The sequence below is a fragment of the Podarcis liolepis genome (assembly GCF_965112155.1).
Source record: "Podarcis liolepis genome assembly, chromosome: 16".
Classification (NCBI taxonomy): Eukaryota; Metazoa; Chordata; class Lepidosauria; order Squamata; family Lacertidae; genus Podarcis; species Podarcis liolepis.
Window position 1 is genome coordinate 41921748 of NC_139567.1, and position 21521 is coordinate 41943268.

Genomic DNA, 21521 nt, shown 5'->3' on the forward strand with positions numbered 1-21521 from the left:
GTGACAAATTAATTCCACTCCACACGTACGCATGCGATTCATCATCCATCACACTCGCACCAGCTCCCTAAAAGCTGAAGGAGAGTTCAGAGGACACCTGACCCAACCTTCTTGTGTATTCTGGAGCAGACGTTTTAAATAATTTTCTGTATATAGCTGACCGACGAAGAATCGGAAGCTATATTCCACACACCCTTCCTTTCCCCTTTTCTCTCTGTTTTTTCCTTTTCCTATTTTTGGTTTGTGTTTCTATTTAGATTAGTTTTGATCTTTGATTTAAAAAAAAAAAGATACAGGATATCTGAGATTAAGCTTTGCCTATTTTATTTCAGACCGGTAAAACTGATGGAATTAAAAAATGCAAAATGAGAGCATTGCACAAACAGGGAGCCACTGCAGAGAAGGCCTGCTCTCTCTGAACCTCTCGTGAAGGAGGCACACGAGGAAAGGCCTCGGAGGATGATCCGGGTTGGTTTATATTCTAATGGGATCACTTTATTGCATGTTATAATTCTGGGCGTTTCTTTGCGTCATTGACTTTGAAGCCATGCTAGCCGGGGCTGATGGGAACCATCCTGCAAAACTTCTTGCGGCAGCAAAGGGCAGCTTAGGCAATCCTGATCCAGAGAGGATCAAATGCCGGCTTTTTATGTCAGTAGAAGGGAACCACCCATGTAATGCTCCTCTGCCACACTTTTCCCGTGCAATTTGGGGATTAAGTGCCTTGACCTTGCTGCTGGCTTCCTCACGAAACACAGCTGCCCTCCACGGTTGTTCCAGGACAAGGGCAGAGACATGAGTGAACCTGAAATACAGGGTTAGGCGCTGTGATAAAAGAGAGTATGTGGGACTAGTAGCTGGGGAGGGGGGAGGTAAAAGCACATGGATCCTCAGGATTTTTGCATTGGGTCACCCCAAATACACCATCAGATCACATATCATGTCTGTGGCCACAGCATGAACCACAAAAATCATACATCCACTGTTTCATTCAGAATATTTTTTTTCTTGTTTTCCTCCTCTAAAAACTAGGTGCATCTTCTTCTTCTTCTTCTTCTTCTTCTTATTATTATTATTATTATTATTATTAACAGAGAACTCAGCACTTTTAAGAAAACAACATTAACTTGAGGCCTTTCAGTGCTTTAAAAAAAAATAGAAGAAGTGTGCATGCACACGAAAGCTCATACCAAGAACTAACTTAGTTGGTCTTTAAGGTGCTACTGGAAGGAATTTTTTTATTTAAAAAAAAATATATTAAACCAGTCGAGTCTTTAGATTCAGATTTCCACTTTGTTGTTCATTAAATGCTGTGGCCCAAACTGGCGCCCCACCAAGTCGGCCACGAGGCCATTTCTAGAAAATTCCGGCCCCCAACCAATCATGTGACGTCGCCTGTTGACAAGAGGCTTCCTTGGTCTAGACTGAAAACTGTGTATTTTACGAATCAATTCCCCCCTCAAAATATTTGAAAATAGGTAATTTATTGGCCACATGCCCTTCTGCCTCTGCCCACCATCCCAATGTGGCCCCCAGAAGGTGGTGTGGATTTGAATGCGGCCTTCCAGCTCAAAGTGCTGCTTAAGAGCCTCAGAATAATTGTATTAAACCACACCGGCACCCCCAAATAATCTTGAGGCGGCATCAGCTTTGGGAAAGTAGGGAAAACCATGAGGGGAAGGTTTAACTTGCTGAACAGCCAGTGCTGTTCTGAGCGATGGAAGATCTCCTCAGGGGTCCATTGCAGCCTGCAGCTCTGTGCTGGAAGGCGACACATTTTTCTAAAAAAAAAAAGAGCATTTAACAAGACAAGTTGGCAGGCAATTTAAGAACCATCGAGAAAGCCATTCCCCGGGGATTCCTGAGGATGCCGCTGTGCAGCTTGCCAAAACCACACCTGGCATTTATGTAGATAAATCAACTGAAGCTGATGTTGATTAATTGATGGCGGCCTTCTCTCAACGGTTAACTCCCTGCTCATTTTTGGACGTGAAGGCCTTTTTCGGCGAGAGGGGACGGAAAAGAATCAAACCTCCGTCCCCCACAAAGGGATGAGCAGAGCAAGATATCGCAGAGAGACAGGGAATTATTTCAGCAAGGAAATAAACTGGAAGCCCAAACAGAAAAAATATACTTCCGGAGGGCAAGTAAACAAGGAGAGCAGGAACAGATAATAATTTTCCATTCTTTTTCGTATTACGATGCTCTCTGCACAGTCTGGCTGCCTGGCCATTTGCTGAAGTGTTCGTGCTCTTCTTGTATTCTCAATTTACCAGAAAGATAACAAAATGTGAATGTGACCAAACTCCCCTCACGATATTCGGAGGTTTGAGGCGAGGCAAGCAGAACTGCAAATAGCATTCCAAATGCAGCCGCACCATAGATTTGCAAAACGGCATTAAGATGCCGGCAGTTTTGTTCCCTAGAAATGATCCCTTGCGCCCGTAGATCACAAGCCGGAGAGAAAACAAAGCTGCTCTTCCGCAGTTTGCTGGTTTCCAAAGAGGTATCTCGATTGGCCGCTCTGGGAACAAGGATGTCGGTCGGACCAGATGGCCTTTTCTTCTAATCCACCAGAATAATGCTTATCTCCTAAATTATTAGATTATGGATTTAAACGGCGATGGCCGTTTTGCTTGGATGACTTAACAAAAAAAATGGGGTGGGGGAATCAATAAGGCAATTTAAAAATTGATTTATTCATTATGTTTACAAAACACATTTTCCTCCAACGTGCTTAAGGTAACATGGCTCACCGCTCTCCCTATTTTTTCCTCACAACAACCCTGTGAGGTAGGTTAGGCTGAGAGAGACGGGGACTGGCCCAAGGTGACGCAGTGAGCTTCATGGCGGAGTGGTGGATTTGAACCCTGGTCTTGGCACTCTAACCGTTACACACTGGCTGCCAAAAGCTCTTTATTTAAAATATTTATAGGCTGCCTGCCTCCCTGGGCACAGGCCTCTGAGGCAGCTGAATGAAGACAAATGATATTAGAGCAGAAAGGGGGAGGAAGGCCGTGGCACGCTTGCCCTGATCTCAAAGGGACTAGTCTCTTTGGTAAACCAATAAATCCAAGGTGCCTTATGGAATGTTAACTTCCTCCCATTGACCATTGTGACTCACGCACTGATAAACGTTTGAGGGGTCCAACTTTGAGATCCACATAAAATAATGGACCTGGGTACCGTGAGTCCAATTCTAATGCGTCTGCCCCGAGTGAAACTTAATACAAACCATTATTTTTGTTTCGCTGCTAATGATGCTTTACTCACGGAATACTTTTTGCATTCGATTCTTTTTTGTAATGGGTTTCTTTTTCGCACATGTAAGAGAATATGTTGTTTTTCAGCTAATTATGCTACTTTAAACTGGGAACTTTGTTGTGCTTCTCGATTTTCGTTTCTGATGTTTTACACTGGTGCTTTGAAAATACACAGAGTTTGGCATTTTAAGGTAAGCTGCAAACCGCTTAAAAGAGAGATTTATCGATTTATTTATCATTTCTTTGAACCTCAGGGGTTCTATCAGTGCTCAAACTTTCTGTCTTTCTCCTCAATGGAAGCATCTTTTCGGCACTCAGCACCCAGGTTTGCGATTAGGAGAAGAAATAAGATTATCATCCCTTTCTCAGGCCATGGTGGGGTGGTGGTGGTGGGCCGATGCTGGCCTAACGACACATTGTGAATCCATGGCTAAAATGGGGAGATTCGAACTCAGGACCTTCTGGATTGCTTCCACTTCGACTTCTAGACTGCGCCAGCTCTCATCAGGCAAGACTGGCAAGGTGTGTGTGTGTAGGTTTTAGACAACCGTGAGCAGCAACAACTTAGCAAGAGGCATCAAGTAGCCCAGAAGCCGGCTGACAAGAGAGGAGAGGACTTTATCTGGATCCAAAAAGAGAGAACAGTCTTGATTCAAGTAGCCGTCCTGAAAATGGAAGGCTGGCAGGCCGCGCAGCCTGTGCCGGGGGGAAAACCGCCAAGCGGATGGGCTCCATTTGTGACAGTCCTTTCCTCACAGCTATCGTCTCCATCTGTTTAAAGAAGAAGAAAAACATTGAAAATATCTGTATTTTTCCTTTCCTCAAAGGCAGGCGCTGAAGGGGAGCCTCTGGCTGTTGCTGAACTACAATTCCCACCAGCCCCCAGGAAGTACGGCCAGTGGGTCAAGGATGATGGGAGTTGTAGTGCGGCAAGACCTGTGGGTTCCCCTACAGGGTGATGATACCCACTTTCTCCTCCCAACAACCTTGTGAGGGAAGTCAGGCCGGACAGCAACTCGCCCAAGCACACCCAGTGAGATCCGTGGCTGATCAGGCCTGACTTTCATTCGCGAGGTCACACAGCCAACAAAACTGAAAATGTGGAACTGTAGGTCCCTTGGGGGCAGAGACCTGCCCTTTATATTGTTCTCTCCTTAATTTTAGTTACAGTGGAACCTCAGGTTAAGTACTTAATTCGTTCCGGAGGTCCGTTCTTAACCTGAAACTGTTCTTAACCTGAGACACCACTTTAGCTAATGGGGTCTCCTGCTGCCACGTGATTTATATACCTGCTGGGATTAACAAGGCATCTGATCCTCACCTGACTCTCATAGCTCTCCTGTAGCTACCTCTGATTAGTTATTATTTAACTCTAAGGGGGCCTCCTGCTGCTGCCTCGCCGTCGGAGCCCGATTTCTGTTCTTATCCTGAAGCACTATTTCTGGGTTAGCGGAGTCTGTAACCTGAAGCGTATGTAACCCGAGGTACCAATGTACTCTTTAAATCAGGGATAACCAATGTGTATGTCAAAGGCTCTCAACACCCATTGGGCAACCACTCACTGGGGATGATGGGAGTTGTAGTCTAAAAGGCCCCCACATTGGCCCCCCTTATTCTAAATAGCCAGGTACACTAATGACTCCCTCACTTTTCTCTCTCTCACACAGGCAGTGGCACCACTAGTGCAATGAAAAGGGGAGAGAAGCTTCCAGATCATGTTCCTTTTCTGAAGATAATGGAGTGACCCACCTTCCAGGCAAAAACCCCTGCCCCGATATCTCAAGGAACTAGCAAACAGTGGGGGGACGACTTACATCCTCAGACATTTGTCCTTCCCACCGCTCGCTACCCGTTGTCCGTCGGGACTCCAGTCCACTGCAAACACCTGGGAAGGGAACAAGACGAGGGTCAGTCCACAGCCGCTCTGAGGGGCTCGGAGATGCTTTTCTCAAATGCGCCTCAGTGGGCTTTGCCAAAGAAACAGCAAAGCCAGAAGAGTGAGCAAGATTTCACCACCGCAGCTCGAGCAAGCTCCCAGCCATCTTGAGGACTAACAACATCATTTTCCATTTTTGTGCGCGAAAAAGGTAGGGCACGCTCAGGTTCTTGGCAGGCTGAGTTCAGGAAATGACAACGGGTTGTTATGCGGTGCGTGTATAATCATTTGACCTGCCCTCCACCAGGACTATGGCAGCCAGGCTTTGGGTGGCACAAACAGTCAGGATATAGAAGTATTTAACAGATAAGTGAGCAAGGATCGAATCGGTTCCTCTTGCGGGGGGGGTGGGGTGTTAAAGAAATGTTTTTTGCAGCTTGTAAACCAAGTTTACAAAGGGACGCAGGTGGCGCTGTGGTCTAAACCACAGAGCCTAGGGCTTGCCGATCGGAAGGTTGGCGGTTCGAATCCCCGTGACGGGGTGAGCTCCCGTTGCTCGGTCCCTGCTCCTGCCAACCTAGCAGTTCGAAAGCACGTCAAAGTGCAAGTAGATAAATAGGTACCGCTCTGGCGGGAAGGTAAATGGTGTTTCTGTGCGCTGCTCTGGTTTCGCCAGAAGCGGCTTAGTCATGCTGGCCGCATGACCCGGAAAAACTGTCTGCGGACAAATGCCGGCTCCCTTGGCCAGTAAAGTGAGATGAGCACTGCAAGCCCAGAGTCGTTTGAGACTGGAGTTAACTGTCAGGCGTCCTTTACCTTTACCTTTAAACAAAGTGAACTCTTCTTCTGGCCCCTTTAAAAAACGTAAAGGACCCCTGACCATTAGGTCCAGTTGTGGCCGACTCTGGGGTTGCGGCGCTCATGTGCTTTATTGGCCGAGGGAGCCGGCGTTTGTCCGCAGACAGCTTCGGGGTCATGTGGCCAGCATGACGAAGCCGCTTCTGGCGAATCAGAGCAGCGCACGGAAATGCCGTTGACCTTCCCGCCAGAGTGGTACCTATTTATCTACTTGCACTTTGACGTGCTTTTGAACTGCTAGGTGGGCAGGAGCAGGGACCGAGCAACGGGAGCTCACCCCGTCGCGGAGATTCGAACTGCCGACCTTCTGATTGGGAAGCCCTAGGCTCTGTGGTTTAACCCATAGCGCCACCCGCGCCCCTTTAGAGGAGCTTAAAATCAGGAACCGCCTGATGTCATATAGCATGTCCAGGTGCAGGTCAAGTGACGATGGATCTGGCGGAAAGGGGCTTTGCCCACCTGTCAATAATCAGCCTGCAAGGGGGGTATGGCTCCAGTTCCCTACCTCTGATCCACAAACCACCAACAGGCCAATTTTGGGGTCGGGGTCCTCAATCTGCCGCCCCGTCCTCTCCTACCCAAGCAGCCCCGAGGAAAAACCTCACCACTGACTAGGGCCTTACCTCGTCCGCGTGGCCAGGAAGGTCGACAGCCAGTTTCTGTGTCTTGACGTCCCAGACCTTGAGTGTGCTGTCGCTGCTCCCGCTGACCAGCAGGCGGCTGTCGGCCGACCACGCGATCTGGTACACCGCCGATACGTGCCCCCGCAGGGAGGTGAGGTACCTAGTGTGGGAAATGTGTGTGTGTTAAGACTCTACCAAGAAAGAAGAAGAAGAAGAGTTTGGATTTGATAACCCGCCTTTCACTCCCCTTCAGGAGTCTCAAAGCGGCTAACAATCTCCTTTCCCTTCCTCCCCCACAACAAACCCTCTGTGAGGTGAGTGGGGCTGAGAGACTTCAGAGAAGTGTGACTGGCCCAAGGTCACCCAGCAGCTGCATGGGGAGGAGCCGAGACGCGAACCCGGTTTCCCAGATTACGTGACTACCGCTCTTAACCACTACACCACACTGGCGCACAGCACAGCAATCTCTAATTCTGTAACGAATTATTGTGTTATACATATCCTTATGAGTTTGAGTTTGTAATCTCTGTTTGAATTTGTAATCTCTATTTGAGTTTGTAATCCTTGTCAGAATACAGTGGTACCTTGGGTTAAGTACTTAATTCGTTCCGGAGGTCCGTACTTAACCTGAAACTGTTCTTAACCTGAAGCACCACTTTAGCTAATGGGGCCTCCTGCTGCTGTCGCGCCGCCGGAGCACGATTTCTGTTCTCATCCTGAAGCAAAGTTCTTAACCTGAAGCACTATTTTTGGATTAGCAGAGTCTGTAACCTGAAGCGTACGTAACCCGAGGCACCACTGTACGCACTTTTGAATGGATTAGTTTTTGTTACAATTGACCATTGATTTGCGAGTAGGGACCACTCCCACTACTGAAACTTATATCGGCCGGAGTTCTTGGTGTGCTTTTTTTCTTGGTATATTTAATAACAAGAACTCCAACTGTGTTAAGACTGTGACGCGAATGTGCTTCATCCCCCTTCCCTCCAGAACCAGCCTATGAAGAGACTCTGATTTTCAGCATCCCTGCCGGAACGCCCTCATGAGGACTTGGAACTTGTTTTACAAAGACGAACTGGAAAACTGAAAGGAATCGTAATTCCCAAGGCGCAGCTGAGGCCTAAGACCAAACGCGTGTTGTTTTTTTAAATTAAATATAGCTCTTTTTAATCATTTCCCTGTAACAGGGAGTACTTTGATACGTCCACCATTATTTTCGTAGCTCTTCCTTGGAAAATTGTGAACCGGCTTGAGATAAAGGGAAACGGTATAAGGATCACACACTTACTTGCCCGTTTTGCCATCCCACAGCTTGACGGACTTGTCAAAGGACGCACTGGCAATGATCCGCGTGTCGGGAGAGAAAAGGACTTGGTTGATCAACGCCTGGTGGCCGGTCATTCTCCCCAGAGGCTTTTTGTCCTCTGCAGGCGCCCAGAGAAACAGTGTGAAGTCATCTGACCCGGAGACGAGCCTCTCGAGCCCCGTGCCCTGTGGGCAGAGAAGGAAGTGCCCTCTTTCAGCGAGAAGAATGGGATTCTGGGACAGCACCTCATTCTGGGGCCGACCACCCCCTAAGATGCCCCAGATTCCTTGCTCATCAACTATACCCAAGGGGAGCCAATGAAATGAATAGGCCCAAGTTAGTCACATTCGATTCTTTCCAACACAACTCAACAAGGCTTAAACTTGGGAACTCATTGGCACAAGATGCAACCAGCTGCCCAAGACGGAGGCCTCATCGCTCTATATTTAAAGCACAATTTTAAACCGCCATAGCTTCACCCCTAGAAACTGGGGAACTAAAGTATATGATTTTTTTGTTGGAATGGCATACAAAAGCTGAAGAAATTAAGGAGGTCAAGACTAAGTGGGCAATGGACCTAGGATATAATATCGAGTATGAGAAATGGACAAGGCTATGGAATTTAGGAATAAAATTTACTGCATCCATGACCTTAAAAGAGAATTTGTTAAAAATGATATATAGGTGGTACTTAACACCCACCAAACTAGCAAAGATGTACAAAATGTAAAATAAGAACTGTTGGAAATGCACTGTAAGAGAGGGAAATTTTCACCACATGTGGTGGTTGTGTGACAAGGAATAGTGTGTATAATGAGTTAAAAAAGATATTTAGGTACACCTTTTATAACAAACCAGAGGCATTTTTGTTAGGAATGGTTGGAGAGGACATTAAAAAGGAAGATCAGAAATTCTTCCTGTTTGCCACAACAGCAGGAAGACTACGCCTCACACAGAGAAGGAAACAACAGGATATCCCGACAATTGAAGAATGGCAACAGAAAGTATTGGAGTATGCGGAAATAGCAAGGCTAGCTGGAAGAATGTGACAGAAGGACGATGAGAAATTCCAAAAAGAATGGTCCAAATTTATGGTATACTTAGAGAAAACTACATAGATAAAGACACTCACAGGACTGAAATAAAACTCATAACATTTATTGTAAACATTTGGTTAGACCACAAGATGTAATGCTGTAATATAATAAGGAATGTACCTGTCTAAAGTATAATACAAAAATTTATTAAGGAATTATAGACATTTATAGAATGTATATACAGTGGTGCCCCGCAAGACGAATGCCTCGCAAGACAAAAAACTCGCTAGACGAAAGGTTTTTCCGTTCGCGATTTGCCTCGCAAGACGAATTTCCCCTATGGGCTTGCTTCGCAAGACGAAAACGTCTCGCGACTTTTTTTTCTTTGACTAAAAACAAAGACATGTTTTGTTTATAAAGTTAATTTATTTTCCCTTAAATTTTTGAACTGCTCTTTACAGTATGTGTGACTTTAAAGAGCAGTTAATAAACTGTTGTTGTACCAAATTTGGCTTTGTTTGGACTTTTTTTGACCATAGGAATGCATTAATTGATTTTCAATGCATTCCTATGGGATTTCGTGCTTCGCAAGACGAAAAATTCGCTAAACAACAAAAATTGCGGAACGAATTAATTTCGTCTTGCGGGGCACCACTGTATAGTAATCACGCTTAAGCAAGAGCAATGTAGAGAAGCCAGAAGAGGGGTGGAGGGAAGTTAATTTGGATAAGATATAGATTGAAAGGAGAACTAGATTGTTAAGCTGTATTGTGTTTAAGATATTTGGAAAAAATTATTAAAAATTATTGGGGGGAAAAGAAAAAGAAACGGGGGAACTATAGTTTGTTGAGGTTGCTGTTGGGTGAGCCCTATTCTCCTCTGCAGAGCTACAGTTCCCAGAGTGATTGAACAACCAACCCCTTTGCTGAGAGCTCTGGGAGCTGCAGCCGAGCGGCTATTTCATGGCCAGGGCAGGCAGGAGGGCAGACTTACCCTGACTTGACTGTACCTCTGCTGTGCTTTCTGCTTTATCTCTGCCACTGTAGGAAGAAAGAATGCAGATTAGGAACTACCTGCAGCCAGAGGAATCTGCTTGGTCAGAATGCTGAGCCCCCAAGGATGCTCAAAATCCTGCATTTCATGCTGATTTCATGGTGCAAAAGTTATAGCAACAGCTTCCTTTCTCCCAGGGAGAGAGAAAGAGTAAGAATTCCCCCCGGAGGTTGTAGACTTTCCTTCCTTGGGGGGTTTATAAGCAGAGGTTGTCTGGCCATCTGCCATGGATGCTTTAGCTGAGATCCCTGCATTGCGGGGGGTTGGAGTAGATGACCCCTGGGTTCCCTTCCGACTGCAGGATTCTATGACTCCCTGCCTTGAACAAAAGCAAAAGGAGAGGCGGGAGCCTGATGCCACCCAAGGGCGCAGTGTCATCTTACGGGATCCGCTGACGTCCTGGGGGTTGATGGAGGCCTCAGCCGGCTCAAAAGCCCCAGTGCGGAGAACATAGTCTGTGCTGAGAGCCATAGTGTTCACCCAGTGCGCGTGGCCCTGAAGTGTGCGGCAGAGGACTCCCTGAAAAGCGGAACAGAAAAAAGGCAAATCAGTCCCTGACTCACAACTCTTTTTTTAGAATCATAGAATCATAGAGTTGGAAGAGACCACAAGGGCCATCGAGTCCAACCCCCTGCCAAGCAGGAAACACCATCAGAGCACTCCTGACATATGGTTGTCAAGCCTCTGCTTAAAGACCTCCAAAAAAGGAGACTCCACCACACTCCTTGGCAGCAAATTCCACTGTTGAACAGCTCTTACTGTCAGGAAGTTCTTCCTAATGTTCAGGTGGAATCTTCTTTCTTGTAGTTTGGATCCATTGCTCCGTGTCCGCTTCTCTGGAGCAGCAGAAAACAACCTTTCTCCCTCCTCTATGTGACATCCTTTTATATATTTGAACATGGCTATCATATCATCCCTTAACCTCCTCTTCTCCAGGCTAAACATGCCCAGCTCCCTTAGCCATTCCTCATAAGGCATCGTTTCCAGGCCTTTGACCATTTAATACATTTAATACATTTTTATTGTTTTTTTTACATATCATTTTCAACAATCATTTAACATAACTTCTTAACTTATACAATATTTTAGACTTCTGTCATCCACCTCTGATGATTTTCTGTTCTTTATCGCTTAGTCTGCATTTCTTAATTTCTCAGACTTTCCCAGACTTACATCCAGGGGCCTCCAGACCTTGATGGTCCGATCCTGAGACGAGGAGTACAGCAAGTTGTCCCCGCCCCACTTGACGCAGGTCACCGACTGCGTGTGGCCCGTCAGGATCTTGTCGCACCGGCCTGCGACTGTGTCCCAGATGCGGACGCTGCCGTCTTTGGAGGAGCTGGCCAGGTAGCGGCATTCCGGGTTCCTGCAGAGGGCAAAACCAGGAAACCTTAAGCTAAGGCATTGGAACTCCCTGCCTATTGATATCAAGCAGGCGTCCTCACGATATACTCGTTTCCGTGCCTGCTAAAGATATCATTGTTTAGAGCAGGCATAGGCAAACTCGGCCTTCCAGATGTTTTGAGACTACAATTCCCATCATCCCTGACCACTGGTCCTGTTAGCTAGGGATGATGGGAGTTGTAAGCTGAAAAACTTCTGGAGGGCCGAGTTTGCCAATGCCTGGTTTAGATGGCGCTGTGGGTTAAACCACAGAGCCTAGGACTTGCTGATCAGAAGGTCGGCGGTTCGAATCCCCGAGACGGGGTGAGCTCCCGTTACTCGGTCCCTGCTCCTATCAACCTAGCAGTTCGAAAGCACGTCAAAGTGCAAGTAGATAAATAGGTACCACTCCTGCGGGAAGGTAAATGGCATTTCCGTGCGCTGCTCTGGTTCGCCAGAAGTGGCTTAGTCATGCTGGTCACATGACCCGGAAGCTGTACGCCGGCTCTCTCGGCCAATAAAGCGAGATGAGCGCCGCAACCCCAGAGCCGGTCACGACTGGACCTAATGGTCAGGGGTCCCTTTCCCTTTACCTTACCCAGATGTTTATAAAGTTGACACGAGTTTTAAACTGTTTTACGGGTTAGAACCTTGCATTTTTTGTTTAAAAAAGGAAAAACAGAGATTTGAGAGGCGGTACAGCAATCCAGGCTTTTCTCCTGTATTTGTGCTGATTCAAGGCATGCTCAGCTCTAGGGAGAGAGGTCAGGTTGTGAGATGGCGACTAGCTTAAGGTCACTTCACGGCTGAATGGGAGATTCGAACTCAGGTCTTCCCAGCCCTTGCCTGACATCCTAACCATTACACCATGCTGATGGATGAATGGGTTGAAATAGTTCTGCAATCCAAGGTAACCCAAAGGATTAGAAGGTTGTTTTTTTTTTTGGGGGGGGGTGTCCAGAATGGGGAAGACTTACAGATGTAGAGGCTCCCAGCAGAGAGAAGTAATCCATTTGGAGTGCCCCACGAGAACCCGTCCGATCTGGTTCCCCGTCTCGGGATCCCAGAGAAATATCTGCATGAAAGGATAAAATCAGAAATCTGCTCACCTGTGATTCCTAGTGGCTGGCATTCAGAGTTATACTGTCTCCAACAGAGGAGAACATCACCGCCATGGCTAGCCGTCAGTGATCGCCAAAGTGGCAAGAGTCACGTCCAAGGAATCAAGGTTTGCAGAACTACAACGCCATCCCCTCACAAGTTTTATAGGGGCGGAAAGAGTTAAGGGGGAGGAAAACCTAAAATAGCTCAGTGAGGACTGAATGTGCTCACTGGCCACGAACACAGCTTGTCCATTGGCAGGAAAAAGCAGAGAAACAAAATATGGGTGGAATGGAATGGAGTATCCGCAAAACGGGTATGGCTGGCATCCTGAACAGGAGCGCTTGACACTGCAACAGTTAGTTGGAAACCCTGCTTAACTACGAGGCTGGTCCTTGTCTGCGATGGGGAAGAGAATACTGGAAAGGGCGATGTGGAATGGAGTATCCCAAAAAAGGGTATGGCTGGCATCCTGAACAGGAGCGCCTGACACAGCAACACTTTGTTGTTGTGCTGGTCCTTATCTGAGAGGCTGGTCCTTGTCTGTGCGCAGGGAGAGAATACCAGAAAGGGCAATGTGGAATGGAGCATCCCCAAAATGGGCCTCCTGATCAGAAGTACTCAACAGCACAATATTTCCCTGCACTTATTGGTGAGGACAACTCTTGTCTGTTCAAAGGGACAGAAGACTAGGAGGGAGAAAACGGAATGGAGGAGCCCGTGAAAGGGAATGGCTGGCACTCTGAACAAAAGCACGCCGCGCTGCAACATTTTTTTGCTGAGGGTCCCTGTTTGTCCTCGGCTCAGAGAAAGAAAGACCCAGCCCAGGATGAATTCAGAGGGAGTATCAAGACCCAGAGGTGAGGGACAGCCTGTACCTGGCAGTTTTTGCACCCAGACGCCAGTTTTCTGCCATCAGGAGACCAGGCTATGCTGAGCACCCAGTGACGGTGACCTGGTGAAAAAATTGACAAAATGACCAGAAGAATCGGAAATCAGAAAAAACAAAATTTTAATAAAGAATGGGGAAATTTTTTTAACATCTTAAAAACCATTGCAAAGTTAAAATTGTGTGTGGGACTGGAATAATACTTGTAGTTTAATGGTGAATTTTGGATATAAGGGAGATGTAAAATATTCGGATTATTATAAAAGATGCAGGAGGAAATGATGAACAACAGAACCCACAAAGGGGAGGAGGAAAGTCCAGGAGATTCTATAGCAGGCATCCCCAACCTTCGGCCCTCCAGATGTTTTGGACTACAAGTCCCATCATCCCTGACCACTGGTCCTGTTAGCTAGGGATGGTGGGAGTTGTAGGCCAAAACATCTGGAGGGCCGCAAGTTGGGGATGCCTGTTCTATAGAATCTTGTTTTTATGTTGCATATGTGATTGTAAAACCATAATTTGGATAAAACCAAATAAATAAATTTAAAAAAAGAAAGAGCCAGTGAGAGTATTTTTTTTTTAAGTATTTTGTTAAGATTCAAGAGAGAATTAAAATCAACAGCAAGCGGAAAGAGTGGACATGTTCTGTGCCCGAACAGGCAGAAAATGTGGATTTTCAGATGGGGAGAATTCCCTGCCCAACGTGGACATCTCAGGGATCAAACCTGAGACCTTCTGTCTACAAAGCAAATGCACTACCACTGAGCCATGGCTTTTGTCCCCTAAAAACCAAAGCCAGATAGACATAGTCCATCCGCAAGCCCCTGGGGCAGCCACCAACTCAAAACAGATTCCTGGAAGACATTTTCCCACAGCCTTATTGAGACTCACCCTTGGCCGTGAAGTGTGGGGTCTCCGTGTTGAGGTCCCAGAAGCGCACAGTTGTGTCCCCGGAGCCACTAGCGAGGTACCTTGAAAAGGACAGGGGGGGGGAACAGGTGGGTGCATGCAGATTCTCACTTTGGGACCTTCCAGGGCAGATTCTGGGATTGTGTAGCAGGCACAATCCCATTCTCAGGATTTCCCCACACTTGGGTCTCCAGCTGTTTTTGGACCCAAATCCCCACCCTCCCTGACCACTGGTCCTGCTAGCTAGGGATGATGGGAGTTGTAGTCCCAAAAACACCGGAGGCGCAAGTTTGGGGAACCCTGCTCATCGGGAAACAAAGTGACAGTAAGACTTGAAAGCCTCGTTATCGCCTCGCTCAAGGGCAAGGAGGTTCCGTGCATCGCTGGGACGCAACCTAGCAAAGAAAGGTCAAAGCGGCTCCAGTTAGCCATTTAGTCATCCCTGGAACCAGGGTGGATTTGATTTAAATCAAATCGATTTAAATCACTGGTCAGTAAGACTTGATTTAAATCACTCTTTTTACAGAAACTCATTCTTGCTGGTACCCTTGCTCATTCTTAATATTTACAACGAGAGGAAGGTTTCATTTTTAGAATAATAAATTTCCAGAGTAGTTTTTACAGTTATATCAGAAATTACTGATTTGGTTATACAATTAGAAATACATAGACAGATAATTAAGAAATTATTGTGAGGTTTAATAAGTTAACTGTTTATATGTGGATAACTTTACTGCTGTCCTTTATTGGAAGGAGAAAAACAATCATTTCCTTAAGAACAATTTAAATAATTTATTTAACTAAAGCAATAACATAGCGTATGTATCCATGTTTGTTAACTGATGTGGTTAAACGTGTTAAACAACTTAGACTGAGTTTTAGCACACAGGAAAAACTTAAAACAAATCCTTATTTCCTGATGAATAGCCTTTAGACTATAATGTAACTTAAATAGAAAACTATCTTTGGAAAGATTTTTCCTCCGAAAGCATTGTATTTTAAAAATATGATTTAATTTTTTAAAAATATGATTTTTTAAAAAATAATTGATTTTTATCCACCCTGCCTGGAACGCTCTGCCTGTTCCTTTTCTGTACTTCTCCCCCACTCGGACCCCGGCCGGACCCTCAACTTACTTCCCGGTGGGACTGAAGGCGACCGAGATGACGGCCTCGCTGTGCCCCTCCAAAGAACTGGTGCAGCGGGTGACGGCACGGACTTTGAACACAGCCTGCGGCTGGTAGACGATCTCCACCACCTTCTCTGTCTCCAGGGCCTGCCCTGCCAACGTCTGCTGCAGGGAGGCCACGATCTCGGAGTCTCGCACATAGAAAGCCAGCGGCAGTGGCTCCTCCTATGATGGGAGAGAGTCGGGGTTTCAGCTGCAGACACTGCGTGTTAGGTGCACTGCTTTGGCAACAGCGAATCGCTGTTTTTAAAAAAGGGAATTTAACGGTCCTTGCTTGACAGGACTTTTCATGCGGGCTCTCCCGTTGGTGTGATGGCCTGGGACTTGGGCTCGGACTCGGAGCCAGAGGAGTCTCAGTCCGCACCGGATCCTTTGCCTCAGGCAGCATCGGAACCGAGTCTGGGGCCTGATTCTGAAGAGTCCCAGTCTGCACAGGTTCCCCTGCAACAAGCACCAGCTGGGCCGAGTCAGGGGCCTGAGCCTGCCCTGGCTCCAGATGCAGGGATGACCTCGTTGCCTTTAGCTGGGCAATCACTTACAGATGCTCCACTACTGGTTGGGTCAGGAGAGGCTGAGGCGGCCTCTGGGTCTAGTAACCCACCGACGTCTCCTGAGCTGCAGAGACTAAGGTCTGAGAGAAGAAGAGACCTGAATACTTGGCTCCCAGTACGTTTCCGAGCATGATTCAAAGTGTTGGTGCTGACCTTTAAAGCCCTAAACGGCTTCGGCCCAGTATACCTGAAGGAGCGTCTCCACCCCCATCATTCAGCCCGGACACTGAGATCCAGCGCCGAGGGCCTCCTGGCGGTTCCCTCATTGCAAGAAGTGAGGCTACAGGGAACCAGGCAGAGGGCCTTCTTGGTAGTGGCTCCCGCCCTGTGGAACGCCCTCCCACCAGATGTCAAAGAGATAATCAACTACCTGACATTCAGAAGACATCTTAAGGCAGCCCTGTTCAGGGAAGTTTTTAATATTTAACGCTGTACTGTTTTTAATACTTGATTGGGAGCTGCCCAGAGTGGCTGGGGAAACTCAGCCAGATGGGCAAGGTATGAATAATAAATTATTATTATTATTATTATTACTCGCAGGAGGAGTGCTCGCCTTTGGGCGAGACAGGGAGGTGAGTCACCGGGGCTCAGGACCAGCCGTTAGCCCGACAGAGATAAAAGGCTGCTGGACCCCGCCCCAGGGTCACTGCTGTTTGCCAGAACCTGCTTGTGATCCTGTGCCTGACCTTGCCTGGTTTCCTGCCTCATGTCCTGCTGGACTGACTCCTCGCGGAACCCTTGGATTCGGGACTGGACCTGGACCGTGTTGCTCGGGTTACCCCCTGGCCCAGCACAGCTGGCTACCTGCTCGAAGGCAAAAGATCCTCGGGAACTGGAAATGTAGCTCGCAAGCCAAAGGGAACTGTAATGGGTATGAGTTACTTGTGCGTAAACTGGTGCCTTTCTCGGCTAATTTGCCTTATTAAAACTTTCTGACTGCACAGCCCCTTCTCATCGTGGCTGCCTCAGTCACTGGCAGAATCCGTCAGTGGGCGTTTCTTGAACCTCTTCCAGCATAAAAGTTGTTTGACACCCCGTCTCCTCCTCCTCTCACTGCGCGAGAGTCTTCTGCGCAGGGAAGGCGTGGGTAGCGGAGGACCTGGGTTCTCCTCACTGATGTCCAGTGAAGAGTCCTGGAGCCCTCTCTCCAATTCCCCCGTCTGCCTCCCTTTATCCCCGGTGTTGCACTGATTGGCTTCCCCCTCTACTGAGCTGTTTCTCCCCCTGCTGCTGGGTCCTTCGCCAGCATCATCTGGGAGCCTCCCCTTCGCCTCTCGCTCCAATGTCAGTTCCCTGACAGGAACACTGGGCGCTGCATGCAAAGCACTCTCTAGAACTGAGCCACAGCCCTCTCCGTAAAATTAAAGCAAGGTTCTAGTCCTCATGGTTCTGAATGAACGGCCGATTTGATTAGGACAGTAGGAAGATGCTTTGCACCAAGCCAGATGCACCAGTCCATCAATCACAGTACTGCTTACTCTGACTGGCAGCAGCTCTCCAGGGTTCCACAAGTGAGCATTCTCAGCCCTACCTGGAGATTAAAACCAGGACGTTCTGCATTTAAAAAGCGGCAGAGTTTGGAAGGAAGAGACAACCCCGACCAGAGAAGAATGGCAAATCAAGTCGGAGGACTATGCCACAATGGCAAAATGAATTGGACAGCTCAGGAATCAAGAAGACAAGAAATTTTAAAAAGGGGAAATGTTTATGTCAGGGAACTGCCATCAGAGCGAAAGGCGAAGGAGAGGCTCCCCGATTCTGCAGGAGAAGGTACCAGCACTAGGGGGAGACGCAGCTTGGCAGAGGAGGAAGGAAATCGGCGTAACACCAGGGAAGCGGAGGGAGAGCTCCGGGATTCTTCCCTGGACGTCAGTGAGGAAAGCACTGGTCCTCCACTACCCACGCCCTCCCTGCGCAGAAGACTCCCGCGCAATGAAAGGCGGAGACGACTGGGAGTCAAACAGCTTTTATGCTGGAAAAGGTTTAAGAAACGCCCACAGACAGATTCTGCTAGCGACTGAGGCAGCCACGCTGAGATGGGCTGTGCAGTCAGGACGGTTTAACCAAGGCAATTAAGCACCCTAACGGGGACAATTTACGCACGAGTAACTCAAACCCCTTACAGTTTATAATATATATACAAAAATCATTATAAACAGGCCAAAACATTAGCAGGATTTTAAACACACTTGTAATATAACAGAATGTATAGATAATTTAGGAAGATGAAAAATTGGAGAAGTACTGATATGCAGTTGAAAATAGAATTAAAAGGACCCATGGAAAGGATGGGGAAGTCAGGCGATTCAGAGTAATCTCGATATTTGGATTTTGCAATGTTTTATGTTTATATTTTTGAAAAACAAATAAAAAAGATGGCAAAAAGCGGCGGAGTCTGTGGTTCTGAGCTCTCGACATTTTTAATTACTTTTAAATTTATCGTTGTGCTAATTGGTTTGAACTCATCAATATTTGACAGAGTGGAGACTAGAGGACAGAAGTCTGGATTTTTATCTGTTCTGGAGCTCTATTTTAACGAATTTAGCCTTGCCTGCAAAGGGAGTATTTCAGATTGGGTGAGTAGCCATTTCATAAACCATGAAGAGCTGCATTTGTCTGTGGAGTAAAGAGACTGGGTAGCATTTAAAAAGCAAGTGACTTTGGCTTCTCGTGGGGGAAGCCAGTCCCCCTTAACCTTAACTCTGACCCCAACACCAGTACCTTCTCCAGGAGCGCGTTGCAGACGAGCTGAAGCTTCTCTGGCGTGATGTTGATGGGCACATCAAAGGGAGAGCCCAATGCCTCACCGGCCTCATCTTTGAACTGGATAAGGAGTCGTTCCACGTCCGCCGTCATTTTATTTTTTTTGTTAAGGTTTGCACCTTGACCTGAGAATAAAAACACAGACAATCATATGGGCGAACACGACCCTTCCCTTCTGCAGGGAGGTGGGACCAATTCAGATGGTCCACAACTTAATGGATCCAAATGGTTTCCAGAGAGTGGCAGGGGATGTTTTATCCCATGTCGATGGCCTTTCTGCTGATTCCCTGGTGGCCTGCTGGAATGTGGAGTTAACCAGGGCTACTGGCTTCGAGGGATGCGGGTGGCGCTGTGGTCTAAACCACAGAGCCTAGGGCTTGCTGATCAGGAGGTCGGCTGTTCGAATCCCCGCGACAGGGTGAGCTCCCATTGTCCAGTCCCAGCTCCTGCCAACCTAGCAGTTCGAAAGCGCGTCAAAGTGCAAGTAGATAAATAGGTACCGCTCCAGCAGGAAGGTAAACACCGTTTCCTTGCGCTGCTCTGGTTCGCCAGAAGCGGCTTAGTCACGCTGGCCACATGAATTGGAAGCTGTTTGCGGACAAATGCTGGCTCCCTCGGCCTATAGAGCAAGATGAGCGCGCAACCCCAGAATCATCTGCGACTGGACCTAACGGTACCTTTACATTTACCTTTTTATTGGCTCCGAGGTGCCCTCTCCAATTGCATGGAACATCCTCCCTTCAGATGTCAAGGAAATAAACAACTATCTGCCTTTTATAAGGCACCCGAAGGCAGCCCTGTATTGGGAAGTTTTTAATGTTTGATGTTTTAGTATGTTCTGATATATGCTGTGAGCCACCCAGCGTGGCTGGAGAAACCCAGACAGATGGGCGGGGTATAAATAACAAAATAAATAATAATAATAATAATAATAATAATAATAATAATAATAATAATGGACCTAGGTCTCCCTTTTTTTCCTAGATCAGTTTCTGGTGCCTTCTTAAACCAGGAGCAAAACCTCCTTCTCTCTCACGCACATACTCCTAAACCTTCCCACGTTTCTCCCTTTAAACCCCTGGTTCAAAATTCTGCTTTTCATCCCACCCCAAGCCCCCTCTCTCTTCCTCCCTTCCACCCACCCCATGGGTCAAAATCCTTTGCAGCCCGGGCAGACAGAAAAGCGGGTCTTTACCTGCCGATCCACTTTTAGGATTCTGGAGTCCCCGCGCAGACTTTTTCCTTCTTGCTAGCAAGCAAGCCAGCTGCACCCACGTGGAGGGGAAATTGACAACGTCATCTTCCTGCGCCTATAAGTCTCACGGGGGGAGACTCCACCGCCACCTGCTGGGGAAAGTGGGTAACTGCACGAGAGCCGTGGCTTGAATATACAGTACAGTACAGTATATTATGTTGTTTGATCTTGGGAGAAAAGCAATGACAAACCTAGACAGCATCTTAAAAAGTAGAGACATCACCTTGCCGACAAAGGTCCGTATAGTAAAAGCTATGGTTTTCCCAGTAGTGATGTATGGAAGTGAGAGCTGGACCATAAAGAAGGCTGATCGCCGAAAAATTGATGCTTTTGAATGGATGCTGGAGGAGACTCTTGAGAGTCCCGCGGACTGCAAGAAGATCAAACCTCTCCATTCTGAAGGAAATCAGCCCTGAGTGCTCACTGGAAGGACAGATCCTGAAGCTGAGGCTCCAAGACTTTGGCCACCTCATGAGAAGAGAAGACTCCCTGGAAAAGACCCTGATGCTGGGAAAGATGGAGGGCACAAGGAGAAGGGGACGAGAGAGGACGAGATGGTGGGACAGTGTTCTCGAAGCTACCAGCATGAGTCTGACCAAACTGCGGGAGGCAGTGGAAGACAGGAGTGCCTGGCGTGCTCTGGTCCATGGGGTCACAAAGAGGCGGACACGACTAAACGACTAAACAACAATATGTTTGATCTTGATTGGGGTCAGACAGAACTTTGGTCCATAAAGGCCAGTATTCTCTACTCTGACTGACAGTAGCGGCCTTTCAAGGTCTCTGGCAGAGAGCGGCGGGCAGGGGCTTTCTCCCATCATCTGCTTGCCTCTAGGTTGGTGTTATGTATTCAGACTTTCAGTTGGAACCTAGGATCTTCTGCATGCCAAGCCACTGCTACCGGAGCTTTTCCATTCACCTGGCACGCCTTAGCCCTTGAACCCTCATATAGAAGAATAATAGGAGTGCTTGGCGTGCTCTGGTCCATGGGGTCACAAAGAGTCGGACACGACTAAACGACTAAACAACAACAACATACTACATTTTTAAAGATTTGCCTTGAGGCACTCTTTAAACCTCTTTCGTTGACTACCAGCATTAAGCTTTCCATTTTTAAGTTCAGAATAGAGTAGTTGCTTTGGAAGACGATCATCAGGCATCCACACATGACCAGTCCAACGAAGTTGATGTTGAAGAATCATTGCTTCAACACTGGTGAACTTTGCTTCTTCCAGTACACTGGTATTAGTTCGCCTGTCTTCCCAAGTGATGTGTAATATTTTTTGGAGACATTGTTGATGGAATCTTTCGAGGAGTTGGAGATGGCGTTTATAAGTGGTCCATGTTTCACAAGCACCCATCTAGCAGAGCCTCCTGTTTGCACAGTGGCCAACCTGATGCCCCCAGTGGGAAGCCCCCAAGCAGGTTCTGAGCATAAGAGCAACTCTCCCCACGCCTTGTGATT

General features: G+C 47.4%; 1 protein-coding gene across 2 annotated transcripts; it reads right to left on the bottom strand.

Annotated features, from left to right (window-relative positions):
- Positions 1–2679: 2679 nt before the first annotated feature.
- Positions 2680–20093, bottom strand: NLE1 (notchless homolog 1). Of its 2 annotated transcripts, none has more exons than XM_083480042.1 (13): positions 19997–20093; positions 18760–18926; positions 15435–15652; positions 14281–14360; positions 13379–13455; positions 12377–12474; positions 11190–11382; positions 10400–10535; positions 9957–10003; positions 7909–8111; positions 6621–6780; positions 5078–5148; positions 2680–4034 (listed from the first exon to the last, which is right to left on the bottom strand). In XM_083480042.1, the coding sequence occupies exons 2-13, from the start codon at positions 18892–18894 to the stop codon at positions 4022–4024; spliced, it is 1431 nt and encodes a 476-aa protein (XP_083336168.1). In that variant the 5' UTR covers positions 18895–18926; positions 19997–20093; the 3' UTR covers positions 2680–4021. The 2 variants fall into 2 exon arrangements, with proteins under 2 accessions (XP_083336168.1, XP_083336169.1); XM_083480043.1 differs by having other exon boundaries at positions 18760–18920; positions 19997–20071.
- Positions 20094–21521: the final 1428 nt, after the last annotated feature.

Excerpts from the sequence above, each read along its gene's own strand:
- NLE1 (XM_083480042.1), bottom strand. The coding sequence starts at position 18,894 with ATGACGGCGGACGTGGAACGACTCCTTATCCAGTTCAAAGATGAGGCC. Across the intron at positions 15,653-18,759 it reads GCAACGCGCTCCTGGAGAAG|GAGGAGCCACTGCCGCTGGC; the intron begins GTACTGGTGTTG and ends CTCCCATCATAG. Across the intron at positions 10,536-11,189 it reads AGGTCTGGAGGCCCCTGGAT|GGAGTCCTCTGCCGCACACT; the intron begins GTAAGTCTGGGA and ends TCCGCTTTTCAG.